Source organism: Acipenser ruthenus, chromosome 17, assembly GCF_902713425.1.
Source record: "Acipenser ruthenus chromosome 17, fAciRut3.2 maternal haplotype, whole genome shotgun sequence".
Lineage (NCBI taxonomy): Eukaryota > Metazoa > Chordata > Actinopteri > Acipenseriformes > Acipenseridae > Acipenser > Acipenser ruthenus.
In genome coordinates, this window is record NC_081205.1 from 14,014,803 (window position 1) to 14,026,849 (window position 12,047).

The 12,047-nt window shown below is 43.8% G+C and overlaps 1 protein-coding gene across 1 annotated transcript in view; it reads right to left on the reverse strand.

Moving 5' to 3' along the window:
- grin2cb (glutamate receptor, ionotropic, N-methyl D-aspartate 2Cb) overlaps positions 1-12,047 on the reverse strand; it is a 122,172-nt gene that overhangs the window by 26,041 nt on the left and 84,084 nt on the right. Inside the window, exon 5 of the mRNA XM_034038607.3 lies at positions 11,340-11,551. Coding sequence (XP_033894498.1) covers positions 11,340-11,551 — 212 coding nt within the window. The remainder of the gene's footprint in view (positions 1-11,339; positions 11,552-12,047) is intronic.

A 12,047-nucleotide genomic window follows, 5' to 3' on the forward strand; every position in this document is an offset into this window, starting at 1 on the left:
TGAGGGAGAAGGGACAAGGGCCTCGCATTGATCAGTACTTCTTACGAAGTCAGTCAAGTCAGTCGAATGAAATCCAGCGACAGGAAGCAAACCACAGTTCGCAGGATATCAGCACCCCTGTCATAGATGTGAGGAGGACTTGCATGGACACAGTTAGTGATGAACCTAATGATCCTTGTGAACCCGGTCAGACAAACCAGCATAAGAGAGAAAAGAACCTCAACGGGCACAAGCCTGGAGTTAAATGGCCAAGAGCTTGTGAGAAAACTGCATGGGACACAGTAAACACAGATCTCTGCGTTGCATTGGAAAGATTAAGTGGAACAGTTGAAAAGAAGCTGGATAAATTTGGGGACATCATCTACGCATATGGAAGTGAGAGGTTTGGAGTTGAAAAAAGGAAGGAAAAAGTACAAACTATTCCTGGAAAGTCTAGACGGCAGCAGGAGATTGAACGCTTAGTTAGAGAAAGGAGACAGCTGAGGAACCAATGGAGAAGAGCAGAACAAAGTCAGAAGGAGGGACTCAATCTCTTACAAAGGGTCATAAAAGATAAGCTTGCAACATTGCGCAGAGCTGAGCGCCTACGGAAACGCTACAAAAAGAAGGAGCGTGCGAGAACTAACTTTTATAAAGACCCATTCAAATTTGTAAAGAAGTTATTCACCAGTGAGAAGAATGGCACACTAAAAGCATCTAAGGTTGAGCTGGAGAGATATTTGGAGGAAACACATACAGATTCAAAAAGGCAGGAGCCTATGTCAATTCCGTCAGACATCCCACCTATCAATCCACCAGAATACCAAATGGAGGACTGTGCACCTAAGTGGAAAGAAATAGAGCAAGCTGTGAAAAAAGCAAGGGCTTCATCATCTCCAGGGCCTAATGGAGTTCCGTACAGAGTGTACAAGAGTGCTTCAGGAGTTCTACGAATTCTGTGGAAATTGATGAAAGTGGCATGGGAAAAACAGGTTGTACCAAGAGCATGGCGCCGAGCAGGTGGAGTCTTTATACCTAAAGAAAAAGATTCTACAAGCATCAGTCAGTTTCGTCCCATTTCCCTATTAAACGTAGAAGGCAAGATTTTCTTCAGCATTATTGCTCAGAGATTGTCAGCTTACCTATTAAAGAACTGCTTCATTGACACTTCAATACAAAAAGCGGGCATTCCAGGTTTCCCAGGTTGCTTAGAACACATCAATGTGATCTGGCAACAAATTCAATCAGCTAAAAAGGAGAGGAAGGAGCTCCATGTGACATTCCTGGATTTGGCTAATGCATATGGTTCAGTGCCACATGAACTACTTTGGGCAGCATTTGATTTTTTCAGTGTACCGATGACAATAACAAATTTAGTGAAAGCCTATTTTGGAGATTTGCAATTCAGTTTTTCAACTTCAGAATTCAGCACTACATGGCAATGCCTAGAGGTTGGAATAATGGCAGGATGCACCATTTCTCCACTGGCTTTTACCATGGCAATGGAAGTAATCATTAGGGCATCAAAATGGGTAGTAGGAGGAGAGCGCTTGGCTTCTGGAATGCGACTACCACCAATTCGAGCATACATGGATGACATGACAACCATGACTACAACAGTAGCCTGCACTAATCGATTATTGGGCAAGTTAACCAATAACATTGAATGGGCACGAATGCAATTCAAGCCCACTAAATCAAGGAGCATCTCTATAATTAAAGGCAAAGTAGTAGATAAAACATTCTTCATTAATGGTGAGGCAATACCAACAGTGTCTGAGAAGCCAGTGAAGAGTCTTGGGAGATGGTACGACGGGGATCTAAAGGACACAGTTCGTGTGGGAGAAGTTAGACAACAAGCAGTGGAAGGGTTGAAGAGCATAGACAGCTGCGCTCTACCAGGTAAACTAAAACTCTGGTGCTTTCAGTTTGGTCTACTGCCGAGGTTGCTGTGGCCACTGACTGTGTACGAGGTTTCTTTGACAACAGTAGAGAAGCTGGAAGCTTTAATCAGTTCATACATCAGGAAATGGTTGGGAGTTCCACGCTGCCTCAGCAGAGTGGGACTTTATGGTAAAGGAATACTGCAGCTACCAGTCTCTGCTCTAACCGAGGAGTTTAAGTGCGCCAAGGTCAGACTGGAAATGACATTAGTAGAGTCACGCGATAAATGCGTAAGGGAGGCAGCACCTGTGTTGAAAACTGGAAGAAAGTGGGCGGCAAAGAAAGCTGTGGAAGATGCAAAGGCTGCCCTTCGAATTGGTGATATCATGGGGCAAGTTCAGCATGGAAGAGGGGGTCTTGGTTTCAGTTCAACTCCTCCTACATGGCACAAGGCGGCCCCAGCTCAAAGAAGGAAGCTGGTAGTCAACGAGGTGCAAAAGCAGGAGGAGAGGATGAGGTGTATAAAGGCCATTTCCCAGGCCAAACAGGGAGAATGGATGAGATGGGAGAGTGTGGAACAACGCAAGATTGGCTGGCAAGACCTATGGTCAATGGAACAGAGCAGGATCAGTTTCCTCATCAGGTCAACATATGATGTTCTCCCATCACCACAGAACCTAAACCTCTGGGTAGGAGAGGATCCCTCATGTCCTTTGTGTTCATCACCTGCAACATTAAGGCACATTTTGACAGGATGTAAGGTGGCTCTTAGCCAAGGACGGTTTACTTGGCGCCATGACCAGGTGCTGCGATGTTTGGCCTTAGCATTGGAAGACAAGCGTAACATGACCAATAAGTTGCCACCTGTTCCATCAAAACATTACACACAAAAGACAACATTCCTCCGCCCAGGAGAGCAACCACCAAGAAAAGGTGTTAAAACCAATCCTCGCCCAGGACAACTGGAAGCTGCTAGAGACTGGAATATGCTGGCAGATGTTGGTCAACGGCTTATTTTTCCACCTGAGATTGCCACCACTAACCTTCGACCAGATATTGTCTTGTGGTCTGGATCAGCACGCCTTGTTCACCTGGTAGAGTTAACAGTGCCATGGGAGGACGCTGTAGATGAGGCGTATGAGAGGAAGAAACTGCGGTATGCTCAACTAGCCACTGAAGCGGAACAGCGAGGATGGAGAGTTCGGGTTTACCCAGTGGAAGTGGGTTGTCGAGGATTTGTGGCACATTCTACAACCCGGTTTCTCAGAGACGTCGGATTCAGTGGCCAAGAGTTGCGTCGCACAGTGAAGAACTTATCTGAAGCAGCAGAGAGGAGCAGCAACTGGCTGTGGTTGAGACGGAAAGATTCTGGCTGGGGACAGGTAAGTAAGCTGGGCTGAGTTGAGTGGGGGACGGAGGGGGGTGATGCTGGGACGCCAGAATCACCGTCGAGCCCTCTTGAGGTGTCGTGGGCTAGTCGACGAAACACTGAGGATGGAAGGTGCCCACTTGAAAACCCCAGAGATGTACCCTACTTAGCTCAATCCAGACGGTTGTCATGCTGATGCGCTGGGGAGGCCGCACTTTGGTTGATCCCTGGAGCCAGCATCGCAGCCGTTGTGTGTGCTGATGCGCCAGGGAGGCAAAATAAGCTGATCCCTGGAGCCAGCATTACACTTCAGCCATTAACACCAGACAGAAGGATATCTACATCATCATATGGAAGGAAACGTAAATGGATGGAGACGCATATGGATCACATTAGTTTACTGTAAAGCTACGTCTTAGTTGGTGCTTATCTTGGCGAGAGCCGAGTTCAAATCAGCATGAAGTTTTAACATCTACTCTCGTGTAATGGAAATCTTAAAACATCAAAACATATCTCAAAATAATGCAAAATTTGTCATGACACCGTACCTAATACCTTTAGAGATGTCGTGAGCCAGCATGTAGACGCAGAGCAGCTGACAATTCAATTACTTCCGGATTGGCTAAAGTCTGTGCGCAGTGAAGTATGGAAATATTTTGTTTTGAGGTGGCTGACGATGGAATAGTAAAACAATATAACAAGACCTTGTTTTTCTCCATGGATATTGTGAAGCAAAGCACCACTAAGTTAAAGTAAGTTATTGCTCTTCATATGGAAATAGCTATTAAGGTGATCATATGGCTCCATGTTCAGCGGGACAGTTTGGGATAGTTCAGGCTTTGCAATTCGCAACCCAATGTATTCTGGTATGTTTTACCTGTCTCAGGTACCATTTTTACCTTTAAGAGAAGCAGGACTACACCTACCAGAATGCACTGGGTTGTCAGTTGAAAAGCCTGTACTATCCCAAACTGTCCCGCTGAACATGGAGCCATATGGTCATCTTAACGTCTATATATGTTTGATATTGCAATTGTGTTATTATATTTCTGTGTTTTGGAAGACTTCGATATTATCGCTATCGATATCGAAAATGTGCACGATATCAATATACAATTTTCATGTCATTGCCCCCCATAGTAATTATATATATGTATATATATATATATATATATATATATATATATTGTGAGAGTGTAGTCCTGGGGGAAAAGAAAACAGGACATGGGTGAAAAACCCTAAGTTAATTATAAATTTAATTGTTTTATTAGTAATGATCCCCTGCACCTGGCTATCATTGTCAATTAGAGTCAGGTGCAGGGTATTTAAAGAAAGCAGCCAGTCTGTTTGGGGCTCCTGTGTGGAGAGCCTGCTTGCTAGGGTGCACAAGCGTATGAAGAAGGTGGTACTGTGTGGAAGCCTTGTTGGGATTTGTGTTATTTGTTTAAAAACTGTGGTTTGATTTTGGTTTTTGCAGGTAAACAGCTTAGCTGTCCTGTTATATAGTTTAGGTTCCTGTTTTGTGTTTTAGTTTAGTGCTTAAGAAAAGAGCTAGTTGTTTGTTTTGTTTATTTTGTTTTTGTGTTTGTTTATTAAAAAGATATAGCGTGTCAGCGCTTAAACCTCAATTTCCTGTGTTAAAGGGGCAAAGAACCCAAGTGGGTGCGGTTCTGTTACAATATATATATATATATATATATATATATATATATATATATATATATATATATATATATACAGTGCCTTGCGAAAGTATTCGGCCCCCTTGAACTTTGCGACCTTTTGCCACATTTCAGGCTTCAAACATAAAGATATGAAACTGTAATTTTTTGTGAAGAATCAACAACAAGTGGGACACAATCATGAAGTGGAACGAAATTTATTGGATATTTCAAACTTTTTTAACAAATAAAAAACTGAAAAATTGGGCGTGCAAAATTATTCAGCCCCTTTACTTTCAGTGCAGCAAACTCTCTCCAGAAGTTCAGTGAGGATCTCTGAATGATCCAATGTTGACCTAAATGACTAATGATGATAAATAGAATCCACCTGTGTGTAATCAAGTCTCCGTATAAATGCACCTGCACTGTGATAGTCTCAGAGGTCCGTTTAAAGCGCAGAGAGCATCATGAAGAACAAGGAACACACCAGGCAGGTCCGAGATACTGTTGTGGAGAAGTTTAAAGCCGGATTTGGATACAAAAAGATTTCCCAAGCTTTAAACATCCTAAGGAGCACAGTGCAAGCGATAATATTGAAATGGAAGGAGTATCAGACCACTGCAAATCTACCAAGACCTGGCCGTCCCTCTAAACTTTCAGCTCATACAAGGAGAAGACTGATCAGAGATGCAGCCAAGAGGCCCATGATCACTCTGGATGAACTGCAGAGATCTACAGCTGAGGTGGGAGACTCTGTCCATAGGACAACAATCAGTCATATACTCCACAAATCTGGCCTTTATGGAAGAGTGGCAAGAAGAAAGCCATTTTTTAAAGATATCCATAAAAAGTGTTGTTTACAGTTTGCCACAAGCCACCTGGGAGACACACCAAACATGTGGAAGAAGGTGCTCTGGTCAGATGAAACCAAAATCGAACTTTTTGGCAACAATGCAAAACGTTATGTTTGGCGTAAAAGCAACACAGCTCATCACCCTGAACACACCATCCCCACTGTCAAACATGGTGGTGGCAGCATCATGGTTTGGGCCTGCTTTTCTTCAGCAGGGACAGGGAAGATGGTTAAAATTGATGGGAAGATGGATGGAGCCAAATACAGGACCATTCTGGAAGAAAACCTGATGGAGTCTGCAAAAGACCTGAGACTGGGACGGAGATTTGTCTTCCAACAAGACAATGATCCAAAACATAAAGCAAAATCTACAATGGAATGGTTCACAAATAAACATATCCAGGTGTTAGAATGGCCAAGTCAAAGTCCAGACCTGAATCCAATCGAGAATCTGTGGAAAGAACTGAAAACTGCTGTTCACAAATGCTCTCCATCCAACCTCACTGAGCTTGAGCTGTTTTGCAAGGAGGAATGGGCAAAAATTTCAGTCTCTCGATGTGCAAAACTGATAGAGACATACCCCAAGCGACTTACAGCTGTAATCGCAGCAAAAGGTGGCGCTACAAAGTATTAACTTAAGGGGGCTGAATAATTTTGCACGCCCAATTTTTCAGTTTTTTATTTGTTAAAAAAGTTTGAAATATCCAATAAATTTCGTTCCACTTCATGATTGTGTCCCACTTGTTGTTGATTCTTCACAAAAAATTACAGTTTCATATCTTTATGTTTGAAGCCTGAAATGTGGCAAAAGTTCGCAAAGTTCAAGGGGGCCGAATACTTTCGCAAGGCACTGTATATATACAGTACTGTGCAAAAGTTTTAGGCAGGTGTGAAAAAATGCTGTAAAGTAAGAATGCTTTCAAAAATAGACATGTTAATACATTATATTTATCAATTAACTAAATGCAAAGTGAGTGAACAGAAGAAAAATCTAAATCAAATCCATATTTGGTGTGACCACCCTTTGCCTTCAAAACAGCATCAATTCTTCTAGGTACACTTGCACAAAGTCAGGGATTTTGTAGGCATATAGTCAGGTGTATGATTAAACAATTATACCAAACAGGTGCTAATGATCATCAATTCAATAAGTAGGTTGAAACACAATCATTGAAACAGAAACAGCTGTGTAGGAGGAATAAAACTGGGTGAGGAACAGCCAAACTCAGCTAACAAGGTGAGGTTGCTGAAGAGAGTTCATAAGTCATACACCTGTCAAAAGTCATACACCATGGCAAGACTGAGCACAGCAACAAGACACAAGGTAGTTATACTGCATCAGCAAGGTCTCTCCCAGGCAGAAATTTCAAGGCAAACAGGGGTTTCCAGATGTGCTGTCCAAGCTCTTTTGAAAAAGCACAAAGAAACGGGCAACGTTCAGGACCGTAGACGCAGTGGTCGGCCAAGGAAACTTACTGCAGCAGATGAAAGACACATCATGCTTACTTCCCTTCTCAATCGGAAGATGTCCAGCAGTGCCATCAGCTCAGAATTGGCAGAAAACAGTGGGACCCTGGTACACCCATCTACTGTCAGGAGAAGTTTGGTCAGAAGTGGCCTTCATGGAAGACTTGCGGCCAAAAAGCCATACCTCCGACGTGGAAACAAGGTAAAGCGACTCAACTATGCACGAACACACAGGAACTGGGGTGCAGAAAAATGGCAGCAGGTGCTCTGGACTGATGAGTCAAAATTTGAAATATTTGGCTGTAGCAGAAGGCAGTTTGTTGTAAATGAAAAGCTTCGTTCTACGCAATGTCCGTACCGTGTCAGACAACAAGAACGTCGATTTGAAACAAAACCGTTAAAAGAGAACAGAGAACAGGACATAAAAACAACAGCATTATTTTTGAATCTATACCGTTCACTTTGCATTCATAAGGAGTCTTTTCATTATATTACCATGTCTGCAGGCAACAGTGAAGCATGGTGGAGGTTCCTTGCAAGTTTGGGGCTGCATTTCTGCAAATGGAGTTGGGGATTTGGTCAGAATTAATGGTCTCCTCAATGCTGAGAAGTACAGGCAGATACTTATCCATCATGCAATACCATCAGGGAGGCATCTGATTGGCCCCAAATTTATTCTGCAGCATGACAATGACCCCACACATACAGCGAAAGTCATTAAGAACTATCTTCAGCGTAAAGAAGAACAACGAGTCCTGGAAGTGATGGTATGGCCCCCACAGAGCCCTGATCTCAACATCATCGAGTCTGTCTGGGATTACATGAAGAGAGAGAAGCAACTGAGGCTGCCTAAATCCACAGAAGAACTGTGGTTAGTTCCCCAAGATGTTTGGGCCAACCTACCTGCCGAGTTCCTTCAAAAACTGTGCAAGTGTACCTAGAAGAATTGATGCTGTTTTGAAGGCAAAGGGTGGTCACACCAAATATTGATTTGATGTAAATTTTTCTTCTGTTCACTCACTTTGCATTTTGTTAATTGATCAATATAAACTATTAACATGTCTATTTTTGAAAGCATTCTTACTTTACAGAATTTTTTCACACCTGCCTAAAACTTTTGCACAGTACTGTATATATATATATATAATGCTTAGCCTCTCCACTTATTAAAGTTAGGAGCCACTAGTGACCAGCACGATGCTTGTTTTGGGGTTTGTGTTCACAGGTTTTGGTTTTTTGTTTTACCCCACGTGTCATTTACTTTACTATTTAATTTGCATTATAAATCCACGCACCAGCACATTGACTCACAGTACTGTGCATCTGTACTTCCTGGTCTGACATCACCCACAAGACATTCCGTTCACAGTAACATTCATTTGTAAACACCTGAAGCTTACTTTCACAATGGCATGTAAACGGTAGACCAATATCATAGACTTAACTTGGTGTTAAGATACATTTCTTTCATAGTTTTGCGATCCGTATTTGGTCCCTTTGCCCCAGGGTACCGCGTTCAGTCTCATATTCCACTACGACAAGCTGGTTCAAAAAATGTTTGTTTTAAGTCAGTTTGAGAGCCAATGGGAAAGACATCAGTTAGAACAATGCATACATTACTGTCGTTTCACAAACAGACTTTAAAGTGATGGTTCTAAGGGTCGTTCTAGAGAACAGGTATTGTATTGATGGTACTGTATTAGGTGGTACTGTATTGTATTATATTGAACTGAGCGATTTGAGGAATGGTTATGTATTACACAGAACAATTTAAATATATTTAAGATTCATGGTCAATTTGAATCAATGATGTCCTGCTGCCCATGGTGACCCTACACCCTGCTGACAGTGTTATGGCATGTAATTCACCCCTCTACTTACAGTCCTTACCATCTGCAGCACAATCTGCCCCTTCACCCACTGAACTACTCCAATCTGTAGCTTCAGTTTGAGGGCACACAATATAAACCAGTTGCCATCTGCAGTGCAGAGCAGCCCACTGACCAGTGCCCCCTCCGAACCACATGGCTGCTTCAGACCTGGCTCAGTTCTAGTTTGGGGCTGAAGGGCCAATCGGATAAAGCTGTCCATGTGGTGCCAGATTTATGAGAGAAAATTTACATCTGTGTGAATTTTGTATCAGTTTTACGCCACTCATGAGAAATTACTTTTAGTAACTTCACTCAACACTGTGCATCTCATGTAGTAATGCCAAGGCCCTATTTATGCAATTGACCCAAAGTGTTGCATTCACTGTTTTATCTGAAACTATAATTAGAAAAAAAGACTCTTTCAACCACCATATCTCTCATGGTGATTGACAGCCTGTCACACTGTCCTAGAATCACATTAAAAACTTAATGCAGCATTTCAGAAGCACAAGATTCCCAAGCTCCAGAAAACCCTGTGAAAGGGGAGGGTGATACTGTGTAGCAATGCACAGGGAATGAGCTTCAGATAGCTGTCCTACACCCATAGAAACAGCGATGTGGGGACCTATCTATCACTGCAGGGATTGGAAGCAAGCCATCCATCACCGCCGGGGCTGGAGATACATCTGTTCTTCTAACTGAATGGTGTCACAGACTAATCTTCGACAACGACAGGATTAAAGAAAGCTGCACACAAGCAGTTCAGCACACATCCATCACCACAAGTAATAAATACATTACAGTACTACAGGCTACTAACACCAACAGAGAATACATCAGGGATAATTACAACAGAGGTGTGTGGTGGAGTAAAGCATGTCTAGAGGAGGTCTATGGTGGGGTAAAGCATGTCTAGAGGAGGTGTGTGGTGGGGTAAAGCATGTGTAGAGGAGGTGTGTGGTGGGGTAAAGCATGTGTAGAGGAGGTGTGTGGTGGGGTAAAGCATGTCTAGAGGAGGTGTGTGGTGGGGTAAAGCATGTCTAGAGAAGGTGTGTGGTGGGGTAAAGCATGTCTAGAGGAGGTGTGTGGTGGGGTAAAGCATGTCTAGAGGAGGTGTGTGGTGGTGTTAAAGCATGTCTAGAGGAGGTGTGTGGTGGTGTTAAAGCATGTCTAGAGGAGGTGTGTGGTGGTGTTAAAGCATGTCTAGAGGAGGTGTGTGGTGGGGTAAAGCATGTGTAGAGGAGGTGTGTGGTGGGGTAAAGCATGTGTAGAGGAGGTGTGTGGTGGGGTAAAGCATGTCTAGAGGAGGTGTGTGGTGGGGTAAAGCATGTCTAGAGAAGGTGTGTGGTGGGGTAAAGCATGTCTAGAGGAGGTGTGTGGTGGGGTAAAGCATGTCTAGAAGAGGTGTGTGGTGGGGTAAAGCATGTCTAGAGGAGGTGTGTGGTGGGGTAAAGCATGTCTAGAGGAGGTGTGTGGTGGGGTAAAGCATGTCTAGAGGAGGTGTGTGGTGGTGTTAAAGCATGTCTAGAGGAGGTGTGTGGTGGGGTAAAGCATGTCTAGAGGAGGTGTGTGGTGGGGTAAAGCATGTGTAGAGGAGGTGTGTGGTGGGGTAAAGCATGTGTAGAGGAGGTGTGTGGTGGGGTAAAGCATGTCTAGAGGTGTGTGGTGGGGTAAAACATGTCTAGAGGAGGTGTGTGGTGGGGTAAAGCATGTGTAGAGGAGGTGTGTGGTGGGGTAAAGCATGTCTAGAGGAGGTGTGTGGTGGGGTAAAGCATGTCTAGAGGTGTGTGGTGGGGTAAAACATGTCTAGAGGAGGTGTGTGGTGGGGTAAAGCATGTCTAGAGGAGGTGTATGTTTCCCTCTTTCGGCAAACAGGCCCTCTGCACTGCTAATGTTGGAAATCAAAGACACTGGGGATTTGATTACAATCCTTTAGTATTTACTTTCAACAAGGTGTATTGCTGTTTCTATCAGTCAGTAGTATACTGTAATTGTTGCTTTCACAACAATCCTCACAGTACCTCCTGATCATCCCAACTGCAATCCTCACAGTACCTCCTGATCATCCCAACTGCAATCCTCAGAGTACCTCCTGATCATCCCAACTGCAATCCTCACACTACCTCCTGATCATCCCAACTGCAATCCTCACAGTACCTCCTGATCATCACAACTCGCAGCTGCAGAGATTGTGCACTCACACTACATGAGTACAACACAAGCAGTCTGGAGGTACAGGACTGCACTGCACTCACATCTCTGTGCGGTTGGACTGCTTGCGGCAGGGCACGGTGTTCCTCACGCAGGTCCCTGTCACAGGGTCCACGTTCTCCACGATCACAAAGGGCCGCTCCTCCAGCGTGGCGACAGTCAGGTGCCGGTTGTCTGAGACGGGCTCCAGGAAGGTCCCGTAGCGCGGCCACACGGGATAGCGCATCACCAGGATCCCCTCCTCGTAGGTCCCGACCTGGGCAAGAGAGAGCCAGGGCAGGGTGCATGGTCAATTCAGTGAAGTCTATTGAAAACACATTTTAGCTAAAAATCAAAGAAAACATTTATTTAAATCATTACATTATTTGTATGGTTTTGTGCAGAGAATTTGTGTATGTATTAATCATAATGTGATCTTGCAATTAAAAAATATATATATAGAATTGCAACAGGGAAATGAATCTTTTTTTTATTTATTTTTTAGTCGTTGGCAATTATTTTTTATTATTTTCTCCCAATTTGGAATGGCCAATTATTTTTAGGCTCAGCTCACCGCTACCACCCCTGCGCTGACTCGGGAGGGCGAAGACGAACACACGCTGTCCTCTGAAGCATGTGACGTCAGCCAACTGCTTTTTTTCAGACTGTGGACTCACTATGCAGCCACCCAAGAGCTACAGCGTCGGAGGACAACGCAGCTCTTGGGCAGCTTACAGGGAAGCCTGCAGACGCCCAGCCAGACTACAAGGGTT